At 47.5% G+C, this 27,352-nt stretch overlaps 2 protein-coding genes across 5 annotated transcripts; one reads left to right on the plus strand and one right to left on the minus strand.

Annotated features, from left to right (window-relative positions):
- Positions 1-12: 12 nt before the first annotated feature.
- slc5a11 (solute carrier family 5 member 11) lies at positions 13-6,861 on the plus strand. The gene is made up of 16 exons (XM_076024009.1): positions 13-75; positions 834-972; positions 1,369-1,440; positions 1,594-1,698; positions 1,938-1,997; positions 2,082-2,186; positions 2,479-2,584; positions 2,680-2,760; positions 2,850-3,055; positions 3,461-3,596; positions 4,141-4,248; positions 4,778-4,928; positions 5,023-5,191; positions 5,404-5,619; positions 6,157-6,337; positions 6,422-6,861. The coding sequence occupies exons 2-16, from the start codon at positions 841-843 to the stop codon at positions 6,652-6,654; spliced, it is 2,061 nt and encodes a 686-aa protein (XP_075880124.1). The 5' UTR covers positions 13-75; positions 834-840; the 3' UTR covers positions 6,655-6,861.
- Positions 6,862-7,030: 169 nt separating this feature from the next.
- arhgap17b (Rho GTPase activating protein 17b) lies at positions 7,031-25,976 on the minus strand. Of its 4 annotated transcripts, XM_076024040.1 has the most exons (21): positions 25,246-25,974; positions 21,492-21,531; positions 17,124-17,228; positions 16,548-16,624; positions 16,246-16,357; positions 16,072-16,148; positions 15,882-15,984; positions 15,554-15,622; positions 15,350-15,431; positions 15,016-15,143; positions 14,253-14,364; positions 14,082-14,163; positions 13,808-13,888; positions 13,359-13,472; positions 13,159-13,250; positions 12,442-12,580; positions 11,353-11,634; positions 10,385-10,494; positions 9,911-10,297; positions 9,263-9,314; positions 8,051-8,190 (listed from the first exon to the last, which is right to left on the minus strand). In XM_076024040.1, the coding sequence occupies exons 1-20, from the start codon at positions 25,296-25,298 to the stop codon at positions 9,307-9,309; spliced, it is 2,253 nt and encodes a 750-aa protein (XP_075880155.1). In that variant the 5' UTR covers positions 25,299-25,974; the 3' UTR covers positions 8,051-8,190; positions 9,263-9,306. The 4 variants fall into 4 exon arrangements, with proteins under 4 accessions (XP_075880154.1, XP_075880157.1, XP_075880155.1 ...); XM_076024039.1 differs by lacking the exon at positions 9,263-9,314 and having other exon boundaries at positions 7,031-8,190; positions 25,246-25,976; XM_076024041.1 differs by lacking the exon at positions 8,051-8,190 and having other exon boundaries at positions 8,368-9,314; positions 25,246-25,975.
- Positions 25,977-27,352: the final 1,376 nt, after the last annotated feature.

The raw sequence follows: 27,352 nt of genomic DNA on the forward strand, positions 1-27,352 counted from the left end.
AGTGTCGTCCTCACGTAACTGCAGGCACGCTTCATTGTTTGTGTCGAGACACGCAGCACCGCGGCTCGCTGAAAGGTATGTAGCCGCCGCAAAATAACTTTCTCGCATTGGGATGCAGCAAAAGTAGGCCTCTTTTCTTCGTGAGGGTGGAGCTGATAAAGACAATGTTGTTAAATGTTAAATGTATCAAATGGGGAGGATCTAAAATGTAAATATGTTATTTGTATATTAATACGATTTAATGAATAGGTGTCACTGTTTTTTTTTTTTTAAAGAATAAAGGTTTGTTTACCTGCTTGAGCCGCGGTGGTTTTAATTATCCTTTTTTTTTTGGTGGTGGTGGTTCTTTAATAAAAGATGTTCCACCCCAGGTTTATGCCTTTGTTTACGTTCATGTTTGTCTGAATGATTGACAAAATTCTGTTATTCAAATTAAATACACAATAAAATTCAGACAAAAAAAAAAAACAGTTCCATATTTTTCACCTTGTTTGCACAATTCATAACCCATAAAAGCCTCGACTAAACTATTCAGCCTTCCACCTTCAGCTCCCTGCTACAACTGACGCTTTGTTGTCATACGTTCCACATGTAACTCTGAGACCGTCTCACCATCCTGAGAAAGGTATCACACCCCCCTTTGTGACTTCACAAACGGCAGATCTCCTGCTCTCAGAGATTTTACACAAAAGTAGAGCAGAAGAAGTCAAGGGTGGACTTTCCCCACAGGCTGGAGACACAAAGATTGGGAGCTTAGAGTTAAAGACGAGCACACTTTGCTTCAGATTCACGTGCGTGTATTTCTGGAGAACTTACTGTGAGCGTCTCTGCAGGAAGAGAATGGAAGGGACTGAAATGACCACCATGTCCCCTAAACCGACCTCCTCTTCTGGAGGCCAAACCACCCTGGAGACCGTTGATATTGTGGTGCTCGTCATCTATTTCCTGCTGATTCTGGCCGTTGGATTCTGGGTGAGTTTGAGCAGCTTGGCAATGCGTCTGTTTTCCTGCCAAAATCTTTGGCTAAAAAAATGTGTGCTTTTCCAAAGCTACACGTTTTTGGTGTGGAGCATTGCCGACATCTGGCACCATTGCGTAACATCAGGTCTCGACTCACGAGTGCAGCAAATTTGATTTTTGTTGTGGTTTTCCTTATAATTGTACAGGATTTCTCCATCTGGTAACACAAGAAAAAAAAAGAAAGTGTTATTTAAGGTAGAAAAAATATGTCATGTAGCAATGCCTTATGTGTTCTAAAGTATGTTTGTCAGATTCTAATCATTAGATGTTACATTACTGTCATCCCCAACACTGGACCATGGCTCTCTCAGTAAAAAATACTGTTTTTCTTTTTTCTCTCCCTGCCAGTCCATGTGCAGAACAACGCGCAGCACAGTGAGCGGCTACTTCCTGGCTGGAAAGAACATGACCTGGTGGCCCGTGAGTTCAAAAATACATTCATGAATAAACGTCCCAGTCTCATCAATTTTAACTCCCAAATTTGGACTGGGTTCAAGTGATGGCAAGTTGTTTTCTAGCTCTGACTTAGATCCTGAATTGAACCTGGCTTTGAACTGGCATCTGTCTGTCCAGGTTGGCGCCTCACTGTTTGCCAGTAACATTGGCAGCGGCCATTTCATCGGCCTGGCTGGGTCCGGGGCTGCTGGAGGAATTGGAGCCATTGCCTATGAGTGGAATGTAAGACGTCGTAGCTTTACTTGAGAAATGCAACATTAAAACAGGATTCAGTGAAGTGCACTGTGAACTAATCCAAATACAAAGTAATGAAAGATGACGTGGAGCTTCTTAATGTTCTACACCATCCTTATGGGATTATGGCTTGGTTTGTTATCTTAGTATGAATACATACTGTGTGTGAAAATGAAACCTTGTTCCTAGTGTAACCGTGTTTAAAGTGTTCTTGTGGCCACTGACAGGGGATGCTGATGGTGCTGCTGCTGGGATGGCTCTTCCTGCCCATTTACATCGTGGCTGGGGTGAGGCCCTGAATTGGAATTAGCTTCTTCTCTTTCCTTGTCTACGTGCTCGTTGGTGGTTTTAATCGTCGCTCCCTCCTCCAGGTGACAACCATGCCAGAGTACTTGCAGAAGCGTTTCGGTGGACGAAGAACGCAGCTATTAATAGCTGTCCTCTACCTGTCCATTTACATCTTCACAAAGATATCGGTATGACGCTCCACTGTGTATTCGTATGGTAATGATTTGTTGTTGATGTTTGGAATGAGACAAAAACAAAGCGCTCTCACTTGTCATTTTATATATACAACAAAATTACTCTGGTAAACTATGATAAAAATCAGCACGTAATAATCTAATCTATCTTGTTAATAAACATCTAATTAAGCAACCATCACATTTATGGCTCTGGCATGAAACCAGATGTTTTTCTGTAAGCTGCTCCTGTCTGTCATTTCTCTGAAACCGTCCACATATTTGTGCCCGTGTTTTCCTCCCGCAGGTGGACATGTACGCCGGCGCTCTGTTCATCCAGCTGGCCCTGCAGTGGAACATCTACATCGCTGTCGTTCTGCTGCTCTCAATCACTGCCGTCTACACCGTCGCAGGTGAGCCGAGCTCCCGGCCTCGCTGCGAAAACAAAAAAACTAAACTGAGCTGGACTGAACTCTTCTTCTTCCCCTCCGTGTGCGTTGTGACGCAGGCGGCCTGGCTGCAGTCATCTACACGGACGCTGCCCAGACCGTCATCATGCTGGCCGGATCCCTCGTCCTCATGGCCTTCAGTGAGTGGGAGCGCGACGGCGCCACACTCTGAGCGGCGTGCGCTCCACTCTGCCTCACTCTGCCTTTATTTTGTCGTCTTTATCGTCAGGCTTTGTGGAGGTCGGCGGCTGGAACGCTCTGTTGGAAGGCTACGCCAACGCCATCCCGTCCGTCACCGTGCCAAACTCCACCTGCGGCATCCCCCGAGACGACGCCTTCCACCTGTTCAGGGACCCGGTCAACTCTGACCTGCCGTGGCCCGGCATCATCTTCGGCATGTCCATCCCGTCCATGTGGTACTGGTGCTCCGACCAGGTATGCGTCAAGGCGACCAGACTTCACAAATCGCTGAAACGTAACCCCAAAAAAAGCAGCTACTGGATCCGTCATTTTTGAAAGATGATTGCGTCAAATATTTCACTTAAATCCAACATCTCACCATCATAACAAAAGTAGCTTGATTTTCCTCCTCAGAGGAGTTGAGAAGCTCCTCCTGCAGACGTCACGTTAACTTTGGCAGCTCGAGACAGCAGGAGACGTCCCAGCTCAACTTTTGTGTCTGTTTTTTGCGTACATGTGCACCTTCAAGCCCCATCCGTCACTGATCTTCCATCCTGAACCACACACACACACACACACACACACACACACGTGTGACGTTACTCATTAAGCGGGGCAGATCCTGCGTGATAACCGAGGCGTCTCTCTGATCCTCCTCAGGTTATTGTGCAGCGATCTTTGGCTGCGAAGACTCTGACACATGCCAAGGGCGGCTCGCTGCTGACAGCTTATCTGAAGATTCTGCCTTTCTTCGCCATTATGCTGCCAGGAATGATCAGCAGGATACTTTACCCTGGTATACATAATGATTTGTTTGTCTATTTTTTTTTTTTGCTAGCGGGGAGGTATCAGTGCACACGAGATGATGTGGAGTGTGACGTGAAATTGCTGATGGTTTTAAATCGTGGGAGCCCTCTGGTTTCCTGGTGTCTAGAAATGACAGAAGGTGTCAGACAGACAATCAGCGATGTGCAGCGACTGCCGGATCTTGTGGAGTGCACAAAGTTCAAAGTTCAAAGTTCAGCCCTTGTTGACGACACTCATGTCCAAGACATCCTGTTTCTTTGTGCACTGCATTGTGGAACTGAGGCTGAGGGGATACTGTGACATCTTTCATGTCATCAAATTTTTTACTTTTCAACCAAAATTCCTTTCATGCCTTTGTACTCGAGGTCCCAGGCAGCAACACTCTGCTCATTTGACAAATGAATGCAAACAGCAATGATTAAACTGGTCAGCCGATGAGTATTTAGAGTCATGATGATTCAGCAGATTTAACCAAACACGCCGGCGTGACGTTGCTGCTCTGTGATCGTGTGTCTTCTGCTCGTCGTGCACAGACGACGTGGCCTGTGCCGAGCCTGAGCTGTGCAAACAGATTTGTGGCAACCCGGTGGGCTGCACCGACACGGCCTACGCCCGTCTGGTCATGGAGCTACTTCCTGTAGGTGAGGAACCGCTTCCTGTCCCAGCCTTCACCTGCCGTACACCTTTGTGCATTAATTATGTGTCCCTTTAAAGGTCCAGTGTGTAATATTTGCCTTGATACTGCCCATAAATACATTAATAAAAGGGGTATAATCGCAGTACAATAAATGTAATTTGGGTTTACATCCCTTAGAACGATTTTCATATAAATATTAGAACATACATAGAGCAAGGGTCTTGCTCCCTGTTAGCTGCCATTTTGCATCGTCATAGTTTTAAGGAAGCCTGGTGTGGACAATTCAGCCCACCTGACAGCGTGTTTCATAATTAGGATGACTGCGTAAGTCTTTGAATAAACCAACAAAGAAGAAGGTGGACAAAGTATTCAGGTTTGGCTGCGCAGGCCACCGTAACTCACTGGCAAACTCAGGAGGTGGAGGGAGAGTGTAAGACGCTGCAATGCAAAATGTGACCACTTGATGTCACTTTTTCTTCTTCAAAATCTCCAAATATTACACACTTAACCTTTAACGACCATGTCCGTCCCAGGGCTTCGAGGGCTGATGATGGCCGTGATGATCGCCGCCCTCATGTCCTCCCTGACCTCCATCTTCAACAGCTCCAGCACCATCTTCACCATGGACATATGGAAGACTTTCAGAACCCGCGCCACAGAGTGGGAGCTCATGATCGTGGGCAGGTGTGTGGCAAACCCGAGTTATGGATAAACTCTTTCATTCCCGAGATCTTTTTTTTTTTTTTTTTCAATTTGGGATTTGGGACGTCACACGCAGGGTCTTTGTGCTGGTGCTGGTGGGCGTGTCCGTGCTGTGGATCCCAGTCGTCCAGGCCAGTCAGGGGGGTCAGCTTTTCATCTACATCCAGTCCATCAGCACATACTTGCAGCCTCCTGTCTCCATCGTCTTCATCTTGGGCTGCTTTTGGAAGAGGACTAATGAAAAGGTGCGCTATGTGTGCATGGGACCAACATTAATGGATCATTTATTTATCCACTTAAATTGTCATTCTTGAACGATCATGTTGCAAAGTTATTGGTAAGTTTGTGTGTCTACAAATGTGTCTCTGCTCTGAACTGACTACATCTTCTTCCTACTTCTGATGACGCGCAGTTCAGTTGTCAAGCCTCGTCTTGTGTGCTTCTGCTTCCCTGCCAGGGTGCATTCTGGGGCCTCACTATCGGCCTGACGGTGGGTATCATCCGCATGGTGCTGGACTTTGTCTACCCTGAACCGCTGTGCTTCGAGGTGGACAACAGGCCCTCGGTGCTGAAGTACGTCCACTACCTGTACTTCTCCACCATGCTGTCCTTCCTCACCCTGGCGGTGGTGCTTGTAGTCAGCCTCGCTACAGAGAAGCCAAAGCCTGAGCAGGTAAGCCATCACTATGAAGCAATTTCAATGACGGATAATGAAAGTCTGATACATATGCAACATCCCCTAACTTTTTCCGCTTTCGTAAGTCCTGTATGTGGAGCTCACCAAACTGTTTTAAACCAAGGACTTTCCAGGACCACTGGACCTTCATCCATGAAGTTTTTTATTCAAAACTTAAAAAACTCAAAAAAAACATTATTTCATTGCATGATCATAGTGAGATACTCTTTTTGTGGAAGGCCCCTTAGCTCTTCCTATTGTGACCCGTTGCAGTAAATTGGGTCCCTCAGGGAAGCACATTGTTCCTTGTCTTAATTATAGTCTATATTCAAACGTTAGTTGAGTAGCCATTTCATGAGACATTCCCTGGACAACAAAATCACCATGCATAGAATCAGAACAAAATGAAAGAATATAAAGAGACACTAATAGTTGTATATGTGGATGATGTAACAATCTGTTATATTTTTTGGCACCTGTGTGACGGGACGAACTTGGCACACTTGCTGTCATCTTTTTTTTTTTAATCCTTAGATTAGTCGCCTCACCTGGTTCACGTTGTACGACGAGCCAGCGGTGTCCAAACAGCAGGTCTTTTCAGTGGAGCACGGTTTCGATGCCTCAGAAGAGATGCAGAGTGAGACGAAGAAGGTGGAAGTGATCGCAGGACTGGAGCAGGAGGATGTGAACGGAAAGGCGAACCATAACCGGAGAGGTGACTCTCTCTCCTCAAGCCGCTTCTCCCTGTTTTCCCGCCCTGTCCTCTCTGCAGCTGAGCTTCGCCCTCCCTCTTTTCCAGATTCTTCATCCTCGGTGTCCACCGTCAGGTCCCAGTCCAGGCTCTCGTCTGCCCTCTGCTGGCTGTGTGGAATGGAGAGGAAGAAGGAGGAAGGGAACGCACCAGCGGCGCCTCCGGAACCGGTATCGGCGGCCTGCTTACTGGAGGAAAAACCCCGACTGAAAGCCATCGTGAACGCCAACCTGGTCATTTGCCTGACAGTGACAGCCTTCATCATCGGCTACTGGGCCTGACAGGCATGTTGTCGTGACACTTGAGTGGACACGTGGTGCTGTGGGAGTGGTGTTTTTAAACGGAGAAATGTATGTTGTACATATGTGTTTCCTCGTCTCTAAAAGAGGCACAATGGAAGCGTTTAATGTTCTTATGCAAAATTAAATTCCTGAGACACATTTCTATCCCTATTTTTAGAAGCCAATTTGAGGCAAAATGTATGAATTGCAACGCTTGCAATGTGTAGCGTTGTTTTGATGAATGCTACATTTGCTAAATGATTACGTTTATTTCGTCTATTATTAATTTTTTAAGCTGCATGGTGAATTTTTCCTTCCATGACAGACACAAACGTTCAACAACACGAGAAAAGTGGGGAACAACAAACAACCTGGAAATATTGAAAAATCTTTTATTACTCTGACGCACTTTATAATAATGCATTCAGAGGAGAAAAGCCAATACAAATACGCCAATTGAAAAGAAAAAAAAAAACATGAAAGGTTAAAAAAATAAAAATAAACCACCCCAACCTCAGAGGTAAAGATTGTCAGCTGCAATTAAGGAAAAAAATATAACAAAAAGTACTTTTTTCGTTCTCTTTCTTTGGCTTTATTTTTTTTCAATCTGAGGCTGACTTTGGAGTCTTCAGGCACAGAGTATGTACTGAATACATAATCATTACAAAATGTTTTGATAATAAAAAAAAAAAATCCCTTTTTTTTTATATTCTTTGGAAACCAGTTTAACAGGAACAAAATAGAATTTAGAAAAAAAAAACTCTCTTGATTACTCTAAGAAAATATAAAAACAAAATGAAAGGATGTGTGCAGTGGAGTGGACACCAATAATGAACAATATTGCACTTTTGCCAAAGAAAAATTCTGGCCATTTGCAATTGTAATACAATTAGAACAGCTCTATTTGTTTCTCTCTCTAAATTTCTCTTCTCTTCCAAGTTCTTTGGTCCTTTGCACTCATATGTCTTGTGTGATCAGCGCTTCTAAACTGAGTATCACATTTGGCCAAACGCTTCCAAACAACTACGCTGCTGAAAAATAATAATAATATAAAATAATAATAATAATAATAATAGACTAATAAACTTCACCCACTTTGATCTGGATATAAAACCAGATTCACAGACCGTTTTTTTCATCTCATTGACAATTATAACACTGAGCCAAAAAAAAAAAAAAAAAAAAGAATGTTGAGCGCGATGCTCGAACAAGAGGCTGACTCTGAGTGTAGCTGCTGTCATCTATTACATAGCATTAGCTGCAAGTAAAGCCAGGCTCTGCCGGGGCTCCACCCTGCTGTCGAGAGAAGAGTCTAATCTGAGCCGATCGAGGAGGAGGAGGAGGAGGAGGAGGAGGAGGAGGAGGAGGTGAACTTTGGCTGAGCCCTCTTTAGCTTTCACAGAGAGGTGATCTCTATCTCCACGTCGGAGTTTGAAGTTGGCGCTGGGGTGACGGCGGGCTCCTGACCAGCAGAACTTTCCTCATGTTCGCGCTCCGACCCCTCATAGGAGGCGGCTCGTCCGACGAAGCCGCTGTCTGCACGGGGAGTTCAGACACTTTTTCAGTCAGGCACACACGCAAACACACTCACGCACCTCCCTTACACATTCTGTAAGACACCAAGGATTGCTCTCGCTGTGATAATACAGACTCTGGCACAATTAGACAACTCGTTCAGACAAATATTTACTAGAGCCCCAGCAAAATCAGATTGTTTGTTTTTTGGCTTCATGATGAGGATTGCACAATGATAAGTGTACAGAAGAGGATTAGGACTACAGACAGAGAAAAAAAATGAGCATAAAAGTTTTTTTTTTTCCATGTTTCCAATTTGAGAATGAAGTTGAAATTTCGAGAATAAAGTTGACGTGAAAAAGATGAAATTTCGTACTTAAAATGACTTCAAACTCAAAATGAAAACTTAAATAAAAAAAAAACTCCCTCCTGTAATATTTTTTTTCTCTTTTTAGCCCTAATCCTCTTATGTATGAGTGACGAAGGCGTCGGCCGAGGGACTAAACAGTTGCGTTGACGGCGTTTATCATGCAACTAGTCTCCTCTACTGTTAACTTCTACTTGTAGAGACACTTCTTTAGAACAACAAAATATGTCAGCAATGTATCTCCATATGACAAAGTGAAATGCATTGCGTTTACTAATGTTATTCGCAACAATCGGCCAATTTGTTTTCGTATCGGCAACCCCAATTCATCAGCCTGGGCTCTTCAGAGCTACTGGGTTTTTTGAGGTGGGGCCAGTCCTTCTACCTGAGGATCCTTGGTGTGTTAGCCTTCACACAGATCAGCGCACGTGCACGACCAGCTCAACAGCACACAGCCATGTTAAATGCCCGTTGGCTGCGTTCAGGGGTGTGTTAGTTTCTGCAGAGCGGTTGGTTGGTCTGAGCCTTACAAACCTGTTAGTTTTTTTTTTTTTAGTCACACAGCAGCAGGCGGCGTGGAAAAAAAAACACAAACTGAGTGGCATAAAATAGACGCATGTGCACAGCCAAACGAAAACAAAACCGAGACAGACCCACAAAAACAAGCAGCGCACACAAGACACGCACGCAGGCGAGGGCCGAGGCGTCAGCCAGTCAGATCCTTACCATCACCTGCCTTGCAAAGCTCATCTTGCAGGCAGGCCAGCGCCTCAGACATCTGCAATATCCACACATTTTACTGTCATGCGTCACATCACCACGTTAACTGTTGCACAAGTAGCGCGCGAGGCACTGTGACACCCAGAGAAGCCAGGACACCTGACAAGAGGGAGCTGAAATCACTCGATACTGAAGCCAGCCAGTATCGTCAGCAGGCCGGCCGCAGGTGATTTCAGTCGGGTGGAAGAGCTACTGTGAGCGAACCTGTGCGCGGCCAGCGTCTGCGCCGGTGTTTCACGTGTCGAGGGGTCATTCAAGTTCATCTACATTTGAGGCAGCAACACTTGGAACGTTTAGGACGTGCTTTGCAAACTTGGAAAGTCCTTCTGAGGTTTGTTTCATTGAGCGGGATATGTAATGGACAAGTAATGACAATAATTGTTGTATTGAGCTTATTTTCTCAATACAGATTGAAAATGAAGGTTATCTATGTTAATAACATGTTATAACACGTTAATATGTAGTAACACTGTTGATAAGCTCTACTTCCTTGCAAGTCTTATGCAAGTCATACCTGGAAGGCATCAATGTGTATGTGTTTTAATTCAGTGCATCACGTTCAGAAGGACACATTGTATTATAAAGGCACTTTACCTGTTATGATCTTGGAGGCGGAGCTGCACGTGCCGTTGCCGTTGTCACTGGTTGCAGGCTGCGGCGGCGGCGGTATGCTGGGCCTGGGCCGCGGCCTCGGGGCCGGCCTGGCGGGCCGGGGCAGCGAGCCAGAGTGGTAGTTGGGGTGCAGGCCGTCGTGAGGCGGCGTGTCGGGCGGGGTGGGGCTGCTGGGCGGCGACCCCTCGGACTCGGCGTGCCCCTGTTGGGCCTGGGGCGGCTGCGGCGGCGGGTGGCTGGGGGCGTGGATGAGGCTCTCCCTGCTGGCGTTCCGTCGGGGGGTGAAGTGCGGCTGGTGCGGGGAGCCGGGCGCCTGGGTGGCGAAGGGGCTGGCGTGCTTGGGCGGGGCCGGCGCCGGCTTCTTGGTGCCTTTACACGCAAAGCAAGAGTTCAGGAAAAACTTCCTACTGGCCAGCAATCAGAGGGAAAAACAGGGCGGCGCACGGCTTGTCTCACCCCTGCGAGTCATGTGCGGACTCGGCCCCTTGGATCCTCCTTGCGAGACTCCGAGATGGGCGCCGCCGTTCCTCTGAGACGGCGGGGTGGACGTGAGCTCGCGGGCCGGGCTGTGAAAATACAACAGATTCTGCCGTCAACTCATCGACGCGTCATCCCGCGCTGGGCATGCGGCGAGCAAAGTGATGCGTCGGTGCGAGAAATCATGCTCGGGGGGGAAAAAAACAGACACTTCCATTGGGTGGGAGGTGATTACACTTGACAGGAGGCGATCACACTTGAGGTTTAAGACGCTCGGAGGCGCCTCTTTTTTTTTTTTAACGGCATAAAAGACGAGTATTCGGGACAGGATGCACAATCAGAAGTTTATTAGTCATGTGTTACATTCCACATTGGATATGATCACTCAGACAGACTGACGGGCAGGCTGCACGTTAAAGGCCCCATGTGTAACATCTACTGGGTGTGGACAGTTTTTAAGCGTCTCTTCAGTTAAAATCAAGGCACTAAAAATGATTTCACTTTTCACAGTCTGATTGCAGTTTATCGGCTGCGATTGAGGCCACGGGGACAACGTGATGTGACGTGTCGTAACGGTGAGTCCATGTTTCGCAGTACGCCCCTTCACCACTAGATGCCACTAAATCCTACACAGTGGGCCTTTAAGGAAGGACAGATGTCAAATCTGGTCAATTTACAACACGAAGCAGGCGGGAGAGGACAAAACATCACATGGTTTTGGTTACAAATGAAACCAGTTTTTGATTTTTTTTTTTTTTTGCTGTGGACAACACACGTGTTTTTCCTGTGATTTTGTTTTTCTCCCCGGTATGGTTTTCAAATTCAAGCAACAGGAAAAACCAAACGGGTCGAACACAAAAGGAAAAGGGCGACTTTCCGGAAACGGCTGATTGGCTGGGGAGCAGGCAGTGGAAGTATCGCTACCGACTCGGCACACTGCTCCTTACCTGCTCTCCTCTGCGCTGAGCTGGGTTACAATCTGACGATTCATTGTGGCTACCTGGACCGCACCGCTCAGACCACCACCACCACCACCACCGCCGCCGCCACCGCCGCCCCCACCAGTCACAAAAGGCTGCTCGCTGTCCGTGGTCGGGGAAAGAACCCGGGCCGCCCAGGCTGCCAGCGGTGAGAGCGGAGGCTGGACGGTGGGTGAGGTTGTCTGCGACAGCTTTCTATTTACAATGTTGGCTCTACGCGGAGCAGGCTCTGGACCTTTGCTAGTGGTGCTGGGGGAGGGGAGGGGAGGGGAGGGAGAGGGGAGAGAGTTGAGGTGGGCAAACCATACGCAGAAAGACAAGCAGACAAGACGTCGGAGGCGCGAAGCTGCTTCGGAGTTTCAGTGTTTCCACTGTGCGGCTTTTGAGATGACAGAGCGGGAGATTGTTCTCTCTTTGTGTCTCCGCGAGGGGCTGGGAAGGGGGGGTGGGAAAAAGCAGAAGCCGCGGCGCAGAACCGAACAGAAGTGCAACAGAGAAGAAGCCCACACAAGACAGAAAAACCAGCAACCTGGGGGTGTGACCGTCACCTGGGCTTTAATTGGAAACAAAAGGAGAACAACAGAGCGATACACAAGAGTGAGACACAGGAATGGAAGCTATGCACAAACATGGCAACCCAGTAACACTCCAAAAAATGCTATTAATACTATTAATAATACGACTGCTGGTGAGAGAATGTCAAACCTTTTCATTGCGAGCACCCGTTGTAAACATCGTTGTTTAGCTCTGACGTCACCTCCAAAAGAGCGGCGAACACACAAAAATCGAAAGAAATGCTACAAGAAGTACACAGAGCATCGTCTCCATTCTTTGGCTGACAGCTGTGTGGGCGGGCCTAGGGGGCGCTACTGCACGGCTCTGAAGCCCGGACTCGGCAGATCCTCGGTGGGCGTCTCAGTAACCGTGATGGACTCGTCGGCCACTACATAGAGGGCCGACACCACCGGGCCCCGGGACTCCTGCCTGCTCGGGCCCTTGGGACGGGACGGGAGGGTGAGGGGCAGGCTGAGGTTGAGGTTGGGGCGAGACAGGTACCTGTCTTTACGGGGCGTGTGGCTGTCCCCTTCCTGCCCACCCAGGCTTCCGGGCCGCTTCTTGTCCAGGCTGGGTTCGGATTCTGGGGTGGATGGGTGGGTGGGCATGGCAAACATGTCGGACACGTTGAAGTCGACATCTGGAGGGGCAGAGAAGAGGCAGCGTTGATTAGCTAGCGTTGCTAATTTAGTGCTAATTACCAGAGATGGGACTTGACTTTGGCTTGGTCTTCATGTCTTGAGACTTGACTTAGACTTGAGACAGATGACTCGAAAGGACTTGATTAATCATTAAATTAATTGCATTTTCTTGCAACTTTTTTTTTAGATTACGTTAGAAAATGTGTTTTATTTTGAAACAAGACCAGGTGATTTTACCGTGCAATGCACGCTACACGCAGACCAATAGCGGTCAACAGATCAACAGTAGTCATGCAGTCATGGAGGTGGCTAGACCAAGGTAAGCTACATGAACGCACCTTCTTAGCTAACTTATGGCTGCTAGAAAGCTAACGTTTGCTAATGCTAACACAGCTCAATCTTAACGTGGCTAGGAAGCTAAGCAAGGTAATGCGAAATAAAAGTGTCTTTAGCTAACTTATCGGCTGGTCAAATTGGCCAAACGTTAGCTAGATAGCTGACGTTTGCTGATATAAATGCTAATATTAAGCCATGTTAAGTTTAAGTTATGCACAACATCAACTTAAAATGGTTCTACCTTCAGGAAAGAACCAATCGGCGTGCTGAATTATGGGCTCAATGATGGTGACCACGTGGACAGACGTAGCCGCTGCCATTTCCGCCAGTGTTCTGAAAAAAAAAGAAAAAAAGAAAAAAAAGCCCACAGGCAGACGTGAAAATGACCGCGCTCCCCGGTCGGACATGGCTGAGCAGGTGGTGGAGGTGCGGCGCTCTCACCCCTCGGCCTTGGCCCAGAGCAGGTTGGGCCCCAGGACGATGGCGATGTTACTGGGGGTCATCTTGTTGATGTCACTATCCTGCGCCAGCTTAGCCAAGAACTTCACCAGATACCTACAGGAGAGTCTTAGTCTGAGTGTTCCATCGCTGGCAAGTTGCTAACGGTGACGGATGCACGGCTTTGTCATTCCGCTTTTTCAAGACGGAGACCTCAGTTTGGACGATTCCCTCTCAGATGAGCTGCCTGGGGAATATCGCAGGTGTCTAAAATGTTGACTTTGAGCTGTGATAAAAACTTCAGTAACGGTGTTAACTGACTTTATAACGTTACATGATTTGGGAAAACTGCTTTAGCTGTAACATTGACTCATTTCCTGACATAGAGAAACCACAATGGCTCCTAACTTTGGTTCCGGCGGAGCTGATTTCCCAGTCCTGGACGCTCTTACCTCAGGTTTGCCTTGTGTGTCTTTGGCAAACTATCACACGTCACCCAAAGGGCCTGAAGCCTTTTGTCAGAGTCAGACACGCTGAAACAAAGCGCACACACACACACACACAAAAAAAAATATTTATATATTTTAGGTCATTACACAAGCGTAACAAAAACAGCATAAACTTGAGTTAGCACACAGCTTGAGGGGTGTGTTTAAGGACTCGTTAGTGCACTCTGGGTGTATTTTTTCAGGATGTTGGAGAAGTTGTGAGTGTGCGCCTTCTCACTTGGAGGCCTGTATCCACTCGTCATACAGGCCAAAGGTCATCAGCGGTTCGGGAAGTTCCCTGAGGTAGGACTTCAGGGCTCCTGCGAGCGGAGAGGAAGAAGCCATGAGAGAGAAGTAACGCGCTCCAGATGGCTTCGCCCGCTGCGGGTTCGGAGCGAGGGGGACGAACCGGCGACGGCGTGGGGGTCGGAGTAGAACTCCTCCAGCTGCGAGGTGGAGCAGTCCAGCGCCGCCTTCAGCTTCTTGAGTTTGGAGGCTCCCGCCGCTATTCTGAAGAGACCCTGACGACGACACGACAAGACACGACTTGGCGCCGTTTCTTCTTTTCTGTTTTCACACATCGCACCGACCGGCGTTTCGGTGCTCAGATTGAAGAAGCGTTCAGACGGAGTTTGCGGGGAGAGAGAGGAAGCAGAAGAAAGAAAGCAGATGTGGTCGACGGAGAAAGTCGAGGTAGAGACGGGACGAGAGGCGGCGGTGGCGTTTCCATTAATACAACAAACGCATCTTTAAAAGCCCCCCCCCCTCGGCGGGGTGCTTCGTTAATACGGGGAAGTTAACGAGCGCGACCGTCGACGACAAATGGGTAGCAGATGTGTGCGCGAGCGCGGCCCGCGGGCCTGAGCCAACCGACTGACCACAAGTTGGCCGCAGATGTTTCCAGACTGTACGTGACCCACGGCTCCCTCCGGCCGCCACTGACTCAAGTTTCTGTGGCTGAAAAGACTTCCAGCAAACTGTGCCATGAGACAATCATCTGTTTCCTGCTTGGAATTTCTTTGAAAGTCACACAATTCGTGCTTTTCAAGGATAATAAATCCCTCTTAAGTTGAAGCTCATCACCCCCTTCGGCCCTCTGTGCGTACTTCTGGTCATGACGCTGCGATTTTAAGAATATTTTTGTGATTAAAAAGCTGGCTGTGCAGCCATACCTCCTCCTTCATGCCGGTCTCCAGCAGCATCATCACGCAGGCCTCGATGGGCAGGGCGATCTCGCGGTTGCTCCTCTTCAGGTGCTCCTCCAGAGCCGTGCCGAACGCCGGCTTCTCCGTCCAGGAGTCTGGCAGAGAACGACCATCGTCTTTGCTAAATACCAATAATAACACCAACTGTGGCCTTGGGATGCAATTGTTTCTTCTTCTAAATAATCTGTTGAGTTGCACGAAGGCTCGGGGCCGATTTACTGGCTTGGATTTGACTGAATTTGACTCCTGCAATGTTTACGCCTTAATGATTGCGCAGTCCGTTTTATGTTTTGCGGCTCACCTTGCTGCAGCTGGATGGTTGGTATAGCTGCCTCCAGGGCTGCCAGCGACCTCCTGTGGTAGTCGGCTTGGGCCTCTAATAACTGACGAGACGGTCCTTGTTAACATGGCGGTGAATCTTCAGCAAATGATCGATCCAAACCTCGTGACAAACTTTAAATTCTGTCTTTTTTTTTTTTGAGTCGCTCAGAGTAAATGTGCTCACCATGACGTAGTAGCGTGCATAGTCGGCCTCTTTTGAGGCAAAGCTGTACATGTCTGCAGAGAGCTGGTCCTGCAGGGTTAAAAAGATAGACAGATATATAGATTAGATAGATACACGTGCAGAGATGGTAAAACAAAGTGGTGACACAAAGAAACGTTTCACGGAGAGACAAATGAACTCCAGACGGAGCTCTGACCTTCACTTACAAGGTTCCTAATAATGTACCCGGGTTACAAAGCCCCCTTTCTTCACCTAGAAATAAGATATCTAGATCTGATCCTAACCTAATGAACAGAGCCTGGCCGGACTGGGGATAAACAGAACCGACCTTGCACATCTCCACTTTGTTGAGAGCTTCGTCCATCTCGTCTTTCAGAGAGTCGATCCTCGCCGCCATGGTCGGGTTGTTGGACTTGGTCGCCTGGTACCACCTGCACCGCCGCGCGTTATTCAGACACAGACTACTGCATAAACGTTGGCCTTTAAGTCAACCCTTGACAATCTGGCGGACTGGGTACCTGGTCTTGGCCGAGTCGTAGTCCAGAACCAGCTTGGCCAGCTGCTTTCTCTGTTTCATTATGTTGGGAATCTCCACCTGGAGGAGAAACAAGGAGGCTCGCAACCAAGGCTTTTTTCCCCCCTCCAAACCCGCAACGTGACACCTTGATGATCACAGTGTTGGTTCCTCTCACCTCGGCCAGGTGGTTGACAGGGTCCAGGATGTCCTTCTCCAGCTGGAGCTCGTGCTGCATCAGTTCAGACGCCAGGCGGCCCTCAGCCTCGCCGCACGCGTCCATCATTCTGCTGCTCACACAGAAAATGGGTTCAAAGACAGAAGTAGCGCCAGCAACTGCACGTCGTTAACATTTCCAACGACTGAATGGATAAAAGTCAAGTAATAAACAATCCATCGGTTTGGCATAATAAACCTTCGTGATCAGATGAACTGGCTGATCCAGATAACAGAGACGGATCAAATTCTTTTGCTTCTCACCCAATCAGAGTCTCGTCTCCCAGGTTGCCGCCGCCCTCCTGCATGGTCTGGGACAGAGATGTCAGCGGCAACTTTTTCTGCAAGCAGAGCGGGTAAGAGACGCAGATAAGGCTGACGCACACTCACAGAAATGTACAGATCACACCCCACTGAATTCCTTCAAACTCCCATTCCTGTATCTGGGGCTGTGTTCAGAATCAGGAGCAACTTTATCGGCCTAGTTTGTGCACACGGACGAGGAATTTGGCTCCGGCGTGTCTTCTGCATACCGAAGTTCAGAAGGTATAAAGTGTCAGGTATGTTCAAAGAATTAGGATCCAGAGAGAGCAAAAACAACTGCAGATATGATAATAACGTAAGTGCGATGGTGGTATGAGCGTGGCAACAGTTCAGGTGATGTCTATTAGTGCAGCTGAGTTCCAGTTGCGCGCGTTCATTAGTGAGACCGACGCTGGCAAGATGCCATGGCTGAATATTTTCTCCCTCGGGCTCTCCGCCGTCGTATCAGCGCGTTACGCAAGAGGAGAAGCAGCGAGTTCAGAGTGCGAGATAGCAGCAGCTCCTCCGGCTCCTTACATGTCTCTTCTCCGTGTCCACGCCCAGCTGACCCTGCAGGCAAGACACCAGCCTCTTGTGCGTGTTGTGCGACACCAGTCGCACCAGCTCCATCCGTCTCTCGATCTGGAAGAACAAAGAAAAGAAGAAGAAAAAAAAACAATGTGAGTGCAGTTCGCACAACTCACATGTTTTCCAAAGGACGCACGCAGCAGGAGGGCAACAGTTCAAAACACAAAGAGCGGCACTGGCTGCACATCCATCTCTAAACTTTCCATCCGGATCTTGTTATTGAAAAAAAAAAAAAAAAAAAAAAAAAAAAACGGCGGGTGATGATGTCAGTGCTGCTGCTGCTGCTGCTGCTGCTGCTGCTGCAGGAGCATCGTGTTTCAACAGGCGACACGGACGAGCAGCTCCTGCTCAAAGATAAGCAGCGCAGGCTCACTGAACACACCGAGGCACCCACAACAGCACATGCAAATATTACACACTCAGCTGTGCCCGATGTGGTTTTGTCAGACCTCTTGCCATTTACAGTTTATACAGATATAGATAGAGAGCCGAAGATGTCAGAGTTCTCGCTACGAGTCGGCAGGCGACTGAACCGCTGCTTGGTCGAGCGTCTTTGGGAAAAAAATGCTCAGACCAATGTCCACTTCCTCTTCCTGTTTGAATGTATAAAATCCCCCCCGAACCCCAGCTGCCTGATCTCCATCTTTCACATCTCTTCCTTTAATCTGGATCCAACTAATTATTGCTCTCTTTCATCCAGCCTGTCCAACTGCAGCCGGGTCCGGGCTTCCCTCCTAAACCCACGACCCAGTTCGCCCAGGGCTCTGATTCATGCAGGTGAGTGTGAGGCCTAAATTGGATTCATCACTCCAAACATATACGGCACGCGTATTTCTTGTTCCAGTTCAAGCAAATCGACTTTTTTAAAGGTTACAAAGTAGATCTCCACCTCTGCCAACTTGTTAAACTACCACAGACGTCTCCATAAACCTGCGATTCACATTCTAATCCGTCGAGTCTGCTAAATTCAACCGTACACCAGCCGCCTTGTGTCTCAAGCGGCTGCACTTGCTTTGCACAAGACGGAAACGTCCTCTGAGACTGAAACTCAATTAAGGAAACAGGCACAGAAACACCCAGACAGACTGAAGTCAAAGACTTGTGGAGCGAGAAGGAGACATGAAAAACGCAGGAAATCTCCCTAATTAAGGGCACACAGCCTCCTCCAGTCTACCACCCCTTCCGCCTGCCTCTCCCCTTATGAAGCTGTCCGAAGGTTTACAAGCTAGTTGTGACCGTCCTTTTTTTTTACCCCCTGGGGCAGGCAGGCAGGCAGGCAGGCAGGCAGGCAGGCAAAAAAAAAAAAAGATTCTGCATGAGCAAACAACCTCTGATCCATCTCAGCGGCAAATGTGGAACAAAAAGTGAGTCACAATGAGGAAGTGAGAAGGCCGACTTGGTTTTGTGGAAGTTTGCCAGCCTGATGGCTAACTGACCGGCTAGCTGATGACAAGGCTGCGTTCAAAAGGACAGTCGTGGCAGGTTTTACATGACAGTGTCAGAAACCTTCTTAGCCATTTTGACTGAAATAAAACAACACTGAGATTAAAAAAACTAAAAATTCATTACTACGAAAGCCAGCGTATGGCCAGTTAGCAGCTTTAGCTTTGACACAACAGCAAAGTATAAGACTTATTTCTCCGTTTTCTTAACCTTGAGTCACTCAGCTTCCACTAGTCAGCTCTTTTTTATTTTTCAATTAATGCAAAAATGCAGTCGGCTTTCCATTTGTGAATTAAAAGAATGGGGAACAAGAGCAGAAGCACCTGACGCTGAGGAAAAATCCAACCAGAGATAACGAGGCGTAAACAATAGGCACAGCTCATTAGTGTGGATGCTTCGATGAAAGCAGTTTAATCCATAATATTCCCCTTAAATTTCCCCTTTATAAGACCTTTATTATATCAGAGAGAATGAAAGAGAGGAAGGCTTTTCTTCACTTTACACTTTACAGCTCCACTTTACAACGGTGACACAGTGACACAGACGTGCCTTAACTAATGTGATCGGCTGAGAGAGTTTGCCCAACTACTCTTTATAAGCAATTCAATAGAAGGTTAAAGTCCATCTGAAACGCCCTGGCAGGCCAGATGACTATTTCCTGTCTTATCCAGGAGGAATTTGCAACATATTTGAAAACAACAGCTATTTTTTTATTTTTTTATCTTTAGCTCCCTGATAAACCAAAAGCCAGAGCTAAAGTACTCGTTTGCCCCTTTTTCAAGTTGTGCTCGAACACCGAGGGAGCGGTTCCAGCACGACTTTCACCATCGGGCTCCTCCACTTTCCCACTGAGGCAGGACGAGCCCGAACAAGAAAAATGCCTCAGCCAATGCAGAGGAGGACGGAAAAAGCGAAAAGAGAGGAGTTAAACTAGGACGGCGTGGAAATAATAGTGTCAAGTTTCAAGCTGGATGGTTGAGCGGAGGGGGAGTGGGAGTGTTTGGGATGGAGGGAAGGAAAAAACTTTACTTTCCCCGTGCATGTTTGGACAAACAGGAGGAAGGTTCCCCCAGCTTTGACAGATCATTGTAAATCCCTCGACAGGTGAAGGGGAAAGTGCAACGTGGTCAAACACACACAAAAAAAAAAAAACAAGACGAAATATTGGTTTGATATCAAGGAAACCCGGACATCAGGTTTGTTGTGGGCTAAAAACATGCCGTCACTTTGACTGAGAGGCGTCCGCCTGACAATCACATTCCTGACAGCGAGCTGCAGCCAGAGGAATGTCTAACGCAGCACAAACGCCGCTGTCGCTCAGGACGGGGACCGGCGACGAGCGAGAGCATTCGCTGGGAGGGCGGGGCCGTGTTGTGAGGAAGAAAAACAAACAAAAAAAAAAAAAAAAACACGCATTCATCCAAATATGAGCACCGTGAAAGGCAAACCCTGCTCTGCACTGGCAGATTAGATTAAGAGCACAGGAGCTCGTAATGTGTCACAGGCATATTTCTGCCCTGTGACGATACTCCACTGTGTACACATGGGGTTCAGAGTTCAGTGGGCGGGTGTCATAAAAACTCCTCTGACTGATCGAGAGGCGCCACCTTTCCTTTCCCACCACTTCCTGAAATCCCCCCATGTGCTATTCATTCTCAGCCTTTTCCAGCCACCCTCTTCCTCCCCCCCCCCCGGTTCTGACCCAGGAGATGGATGGAACGCCGTGGAAGTCTGATTTATTTCCTACTCTACATCCGTCAGGGAAAGGAGTCTGTAAAATTGCTTGGATGGGGGAGGTGTGGAGGGGGGGGCATCCTGCAGATTTACAATCTATCGCATTCAAAGCGGGACGATGAGATTCCTCCGCCGCCGCCGAGGCCAGTGGCGACGGCGCAGGTGTTCCTGTTGGTGCAAAGGGCAGCAGGTATTGTGTGTCGCCACCCCAGCACGGAAAGGTGCGATGAACTACTAAACTCTCGCAAAAGCCAATCAGGGGCAGCCAAAACGCTTTAACGACATCCTCAGCCCTTCTGGTAACGAAGGGGGGGGGGGAATTCCACTTCTGATAAACCAGCCGTCCCTCCAGCATCATCCACATTGAGGTTTACAAGCTTCCTGGTTACACCGCCGTCAAACCCTGGACGACTTCTAAGGACTCTGACTCGTTGTTTTCTAAAGGGGGTCAAAATGATTCACATGGGAGTTTTTTTCACGGATGCCCAGGAATCCAGACTTGATATTCTCAACAATCCAGTCTTGTTAGGATAGGATAGATAGGATTTTTTTTTACTGTCCAAACTGTATTGTTGCTGCGATTCATTCCCACTGACACATGCATACAAAGCACAGTCGGTCGGAAACCATGCGTCAGAGCTTTGGCAGGTGAAAGGCACTTTATTAGCAAGGCATTGGTAATTAGTGGGGAAAACAGATTTACAGTGTGAGGCTTTGGTGCTGCAAAACCTCTATCATTCAGCATCATTCATGTTAAGCAGTTTCTTAAGCTACGCAAAACTAAAAAACAACAAAAGCAAACAAAGTGTCACACAGCGTCATTGTCTTCATTGTTTTAAAATCTGCTCATCTCCTCTTTCACAGTGCAAAGTCCAGATGTGTCGTGTTTGCTCTGATCGAGACAAAGGACCCAACTGCCGGTTGATCAGCTCATTAACTGTGAGTACTTCACACTAAGGTTTGTCTAAAAACTCTCAGTGTTGATTGTGGTCGAGACATTTTTAAAAGGTGTCCCGCAACATTACCCCCCCCCCCCCCGCATGTCTTCCAGTGTGTCAACTCAACCTGTTCTTTTTATCAAGCAAAATGTAAATGTGTGAAAGCAGGTGCAGTGCAGTCTTGCATGTGAGGGATATTCACCTGCAGGAGGTCATCGCTCAGCACCTCCGTCTTCTCAGCTCTGTGGAGCGAAAAAAAAACAAAGAAGGAAAGTCAGACTCTGAAAACAATATGACGCAAACCTTTCAAGGACACAAAGACGCTAATTTGGATTCTGTAAATATCTAATTTTACAGAGAATAATGACACTTTTGGCTATGGGCAGAGATAATCACCACCGTAGCCTTTCCAGCTCTACCTGTTTCTGTGTTTGCGCCTGCAGCAAAGACAAACATTTACAACCTGCTCGAATTCACCCATGCAGGTCAGGAAAGAAGAACAAATTTAAAGGACCCGTATTATGAAAAAAAAAAATGGTCCACAAACTCTCCACAAATGAGACATGTTTACTTCTTGTTCAAGTGTGGGCTGGAATGTGAGGTTCTGCAAGTCAGCTCCTTCTGATGATGTCACAAAGGGGCATTCTAAATCTCAAAGGTTAGTCACGTCACAAGCAGGGAGCTAAAATTCCCCCGTTCTTGCTAACAAATGGTTAAAATGCGCCACTTCTGACACAATGAATCATGCGAGTGTGCTCCACTGGAGTCCAGGACGAAAGAGCGGCGGCATCATTTGGGAGCTTTAACGGCAAACGGCTTTTTGCCCCGCGGGGTCAAAACAACCTGCGAGGGCACCTCTTGCGCTTGCAGCCAGTTTCCCTTGACAGACCCGTCAGATTCCTCCCCTCCGCCTGAGCACACGCACACTTCCTGTTGTGTCATCCGCACCATGTTTGTTGTGGCAACAGGGCGGAGGAGAAGGTGTGCGCTGGTGGGCTTGTGCGGAGGATTTGTCGCTAGCTTGCAAAAGCAGAGCGGACACCAACACAACGCGGCCGGGCCGGGCCGGACCGGGCCGGGGCCTGGCGGCGGTGACATCATTTCTGAGCTACTAGGAAACCTCGATGCTTTCCCAAAAAAAAAAAAAACTGAAGCCAATCGCCAAACCCTCCTCCTCTTCCTCCCCCCCCCCCCCCTCCTCCTGCTACTGCTGCCGAGCTCAGTTCCCTCCTTCCTGGTTCCAGTGTTGCTGAGCTGGTGAGAACGAGCCCAGCTCGTCGCTCAACACGTCAATATGTGCACCACGACTCGGCTGCCACCTCCCTGCAGACCCGCTCCTCTGGCAGCAGCGGCGCCCCCCCCCCACTATAGATCCAAGTCTCACAGGGCTCAATTAACCCGTTCGCCAGCAGGAGATACTGCCTAACGCCGCCAAGGCCTGAAAAATATGCAGCAGATTTGTTATCATTATTCACCAAATAGCTTTCTGAGAGGGGAGGGTGATGCATAGGTGAGGTGTGGACTTCACGTAATAACTTATTCATATTTATCTGATTTCATCTTTAAAGCTCTTTTTTTTTTGCCAAAATGCTGTCAGAAAATAATATCTTGTCATTAAAATTATGTACCAATTTCTCTCTGTGTTCTGCGAAACAGTCGTCTTCGAGTTCTGGACGGCTGGTCAGACAAGGTGAGGAGGCAGTTTTTAAATCAGCAGACGTACAGACTATTAATAAGACTGTTAGCAACACCTTCTGCAAGCAGCTGCTAAATGTAGGCATCGCGTCGTCGTCGTCGCAGCAGCTCCAGTTAGATTCAGACGTCACATCAAACTCATACTCTTGTACTCTTTAAAAGAAAGTTCTAAGTTTATTCATAGGTCCAGGTTGGTTCAGTTATTTTGTGGTTACACAACAATTGAAAGGAGCAAAAGTCTGCTTTTAGAGGTTTAGCCCTTCAGAAAAAGACAAGAAAAGCACATGGCGTCTGACAGAGTAGTTTAGAATGATCTCAGTGTGATGATGACCTCTGACCCGCGGCAGAAATACCAACATGTCGACCTGAACGATCCTCTTACGCCTGGGGGTTGTGGGGGGGGGGGGGGGGGGGGGGCATGGGAGTTCTTCAGATTGCTATCAATATTGAATTAGTATTGACTTGACGTGAGCGCAGCTCGGTTCTGGGCAGCAGCTATTGTTTCTAAGAATAGAGCCTCACAATGCCAGAGCTGACCAGACGCTGGGAGAAAACAACCCAGACAGAGCCGATGTGCGATGGGTCATGTGACTTCTGAGCGCCGCGCCAGCGACAAGACGATAAACGTTTACCCGCTTTTGTTTCTTCCTTCTTTATTTCTTTTCTTTCTTTTTTTTTTTTTTAAATCAATGTGTGCAAGTTAGCGGTCGGCCAGACTGCTTCCTCCTCTGGCTGCTCACACGTAAAGCAAAGCGGCTTCCTCTTTTATTCAAAAACAAAACGCAGCCCTCCGGCTGCGTGACGTCCGAGTCCTTTTCACTCCGTGCCCCAACAACAACAACAACGGTGAAAATGCCGACTCTGCAGAAAAGCAAGCCCTGTGTGGCGAGCGCTACCTGTGCAAACACAGAAAACTGCATCATCACCAAACCATCGCGTGGGCCCACAAACATGGCGCGCCACTGGAAAAGTAAACTTAAATGGCCATCGTAACGCAACTGAAGCCATCAAATAGTTTAATATGATGGTTAGATCCACAACGACGTAGATACCTGCAGGTTAGTTTGTGCAATTTTATCAGATTTGTTTTTATAAGAGCAAGAAATAGCTCGTATGTTGGAACTGACTTGGCAAATAGCAATGATTGAAATTCAGACAGTCGCACTTTGTGCAGGGAAAGATGTCGACAACTTAACAAAACAAAACAAAACAAAACAAAAAACTCTAAAGAAAGACAAAGGCTTTGATGTAGACCCTCTCATTCTCTGTTATCAGACTGATAGGGATGAAACTGTTAGCCAATCATCAGCGGCGTTGCTGCAGCTCTTGCAGCGAAACCAGGATTCTGTCGACACCAGCACACACCCAGAGAGAACTTTGACTTGTAATCTCTAAGAACAACAGAATGAAGAAAGAATGAAACTGTGTTCATATACGTTCAGGCTGCTTTACTCCTATTAAAGCCACCCGAGGAGGAGGAGGAGGAGGAGTCCTCTCTATCTGACTCCCTGATCTGCAGGGCAGCAGTACACTGAGGGTGTGTTGCCTCCTGCATGGGGTTTACAGCTGTTACACAACAAGCAGAGGAATGCATTGGAGGAATCCAGCTCCAGGTTGGCTGGTTGGTTGGTTGGCCATGATGGGGGATCAATCAACAGATCAGCGTTGGTGTGACTCCAGAAACAGGCAGTAACAACACAAAAGCAACCGACGAACGATCCCGATCTCAGCCACGCAACGTCATCACTTCCAGAGATCTGACGTCATTAGTAGTGTATTCCAGATTCCAGATCAGATCTGGACAGATCAGCGACGTGACATTGGAAAAGACATTTACATGAGTTCCCACGCAGGCTCCAAAACGTTGTGGGGATTTTCAGTTCTCTTGCCTTTTTACGACGGTAGTTCAACGTTGGACAGTTTGAACATCATATGTGACGATAATCTGTCATGACATTTTTTAACAAATGGGCGTTTTCATTCAAATCATGTCAACTCAGACAGGCTTAAGTCAGGTTTTAATCGACTTAATTAACTGAGCTACTAAAAAAAAAAAAAAAAAAGACAGAAAAAAACTTACTTTCTAAAACGTGATTATTTAAAGACTAATAATAAAACGAGGGGTAATTTGCGCACACCCGTTGCCCGGCCCTTCCCGAGGGCTGACAGTGAAAGAACGCCGTCACACACGCACACGTTAACGACAGTGTGTAACTACAACAACAGCCTTTTCCACTATAACGTGTCACTCGGCCACTCACCTCCCGACAGTCTGGTTGGCCAGCTGCCTCATCCGATTGAACTGCTTCTTCATTGCTTCTCGTCTCCCTCGTCGGGCTGCCCTGCTACTCGCTCAAAAGTTGCCCTCGGTGCGTAAAATGTTCATCCAAGCGCGGATCCAACATCAACAACAAACAAACAAAAAAAAAAGTTGCGCTACGTCGCAGCCATTGCGCCGGAACAGGACTTTTTTTTTTTTTAATTTAACACCTTCAGCGGCTCCTCTTAACACAACGCGGCCTCGGTGGCATCGATTCGACGGGACGAAAACAAAATAGAAGAAGAGGGGTTGTGGGGGGGAAACCGGGGACTGTTGATTCCCGCTGGGAGAGCCGCTAGATCCGCATCGCTGCGAGTGTGAAAGTTGCTCCACGGTGGCCGGTTGTGACTGCGAGGGCCAAGCAAGCAGTGAACTGGTGGTGGTGGTGGGAAGGAGGAAGTGGCTCTACTTCCCTACTGCACTGCACGGCCCAGTGGTGACATGTGATACCTCAGTCTCAGTGAGGGGAGGAAGAAAAAGAAAAAGAAAAAGAAAGGGCTTGCGAGTCCTCAGCTAGCAGCTAGAGTTCTGCAACGGCTCTTGAGTCTCAGCCACAAGGAGCCGAGGACTAAAAAAACAAAATAAAACAGTAAAGTCGCTTTCTGGCGTTCAGAAATGAAAATTTAAGTGTCATATTACCAGGAAACACGTTGTAGTCAAATGTGTTTCTCATCTAATTAGGTTGCCGAGAGTAGGACAACACGAGCGTGGACCGGGTTAATGCCGTGGTGTTAGGGCTGACTTGGTTCTGAAGTTTGTGAGGCACAAAGGGGAAACATTCGAATAATAATAATGAAAAAAAAAAAAAGTTAAAAGAATAGAATGAAAAGAACTCCGAACTGGGGTAAATTCATGCAATGAAGTCATCCACAGGGTTTTCCGGGTTGACGCGTCCTCGGCCGTCTGCTGCCATCTAGTGGAGATGTTTTGTCATGACAGCTGAATAATCAACATTTCTAAACGTTTACGGCAGGGGTGTCAAACGTGCGGCCCGAGGGCTGGATCCGGCCCGTGAACATGTTTTTTCCCGGCCTGCAAGATGATTTTGCGAAGTTTATAAACGAGCTGCAATTGTTTTAATTAAAGAAACTGCTGGTTTTCTGCTATGCAAACAAGCTGTTAAGTACAGCCACTCTGAAGCTACGCTGTCTTCCTACCTATCCTATTACGTCTCCTAATTGCCACTCTCATTGCCCCAAAATGTCTCTGTCAAAAAAGAGAAAAGTGCATGCAGAGTGCAGAGTATCCCAAGAACACCACCAAAGTCAAACAAAGAAAACAATGTAAAGTTGTTCTTTTAAGTTTAAGTTAAAAATGAGTTTGACACCCCTGGTTTCCAGGGCTGCCAGAGTGGAGCGATCGGAGAGAGGAGGAGGAGGAGGAGGGGTCCTGAACAAATCGGTACCCCAGTCACAAAAGATGTGGGAGGAAGCTCTGAGGACGTGGAGAGAACCAGGCAGTGCAGAACACGCAAACTCCACAACAGAAAGGCGCAGGCTTGGACTCACATCGACAACAAAATGAGATTCATTCATTGACAATCCGCAAGGTTGGCAAAAGACACAGTTCACGCACTTGTCACACAAAATACTGTCATCCTCATGTATTGAACTATGTAATGTATGAACTATGCTTATTTCCCATCTGTGTGTGTGTGAGGAGATTTTCATGACATCATTATGACATCATGACAAAGGGCGGTGCATTAACCTCACAAGGTAAGAAATAGATTCAATAAAAAGAGGGAGAAAGAAAATAGAGCATAATAATATGTACATTTTTCGAAATAAATAAATGATTCCTGTTACTCCAATGACGGCTTTTCTGTTGAAAGGCATCATAAATTGAATATGGGCCTCGAATAAGTGATCTTTAATTTATGGCTGAATGACCATAACCTAGAAGGCAATCAAGAGATACATGCGTCCGCCCTGCGTCCTCGCATTTCTCTCTTATGTTATGAAAAAAAAAAAAAAAGTATTTCACACGTTTTGGGTTGTACCATGCCGAGCACATCTTGTTGAAAGGCCACAACCCCAACCAAACAT

Source organism: Nelusetta ayraudi, unplaced genomic scaffold (assembly GCF_046127955.1).
Source record: "Nelusetta ayraudi isolate G7.1 ecotype Tasmania unplaced genomic scaffold, CSIRO-AGI_Nayr_v1 ptg000016l, whole genome shotgun sequence".
NCBI classification, from domain to species: Eukaryota; Metazoa; Chordata; class Actinopteri; order Tetraodontiformes; family Monacanthidae; genus Nelusetta; species Nelusetta ayraudi.

What these genes read in the sequence shown, in the direction of transcription:
- slc5a11 (XM_076024009.1), top strand. Translation starts at nt 841, where the DNA reads ATGGAAGGGACTGAAATGACCACCATGTCCCCTAAACCGACCTCCTCT. An exon ending in AGAACATGACCTGGTGGCCC is followed by an intron (nt 1,441 to 1,593) that starts GTGAGTTCAAAA and finishes CTGTCTGTCCAG; the next exon opens with GTTGGCGCCTCACTGTTTGC. An exon ending in CATGGAGCTACTTCCTGTAG is followed by an intron (nt 4,249 to 4,777) that starts GTGAGGAACCGC and finishes TGTCCGTCCCAG; the next exon opens with GGCTTCGAGGGCTGATGATG.
- arhgap17b (XM_076024039.1), bottom strand. Translation starts at nt 25,298, where the DNA reads ATGAAGAAGCAGTTCAATCGGATGAGGCAGCTGGCCAACCAGACTGTC. An exon ending in TGAGCGATGACCTCCTGCAG is followed by an intron (nt 17,229 to 21,491) that starts GTGAATATCCCT and finishes TTGTTCTTCCAG; the next exon opens with ATCGAGAGACGGATGGAGCT. An exon ending in GAGTGGATACAGGCCTCCAA is followed by an intron (nt 13,889 to 14,081) that starts GTGAGAAGGCGC and finishes GCTTTGTTTCAG; the next exon opens with CGTGTCTGACTCTGACAAAA.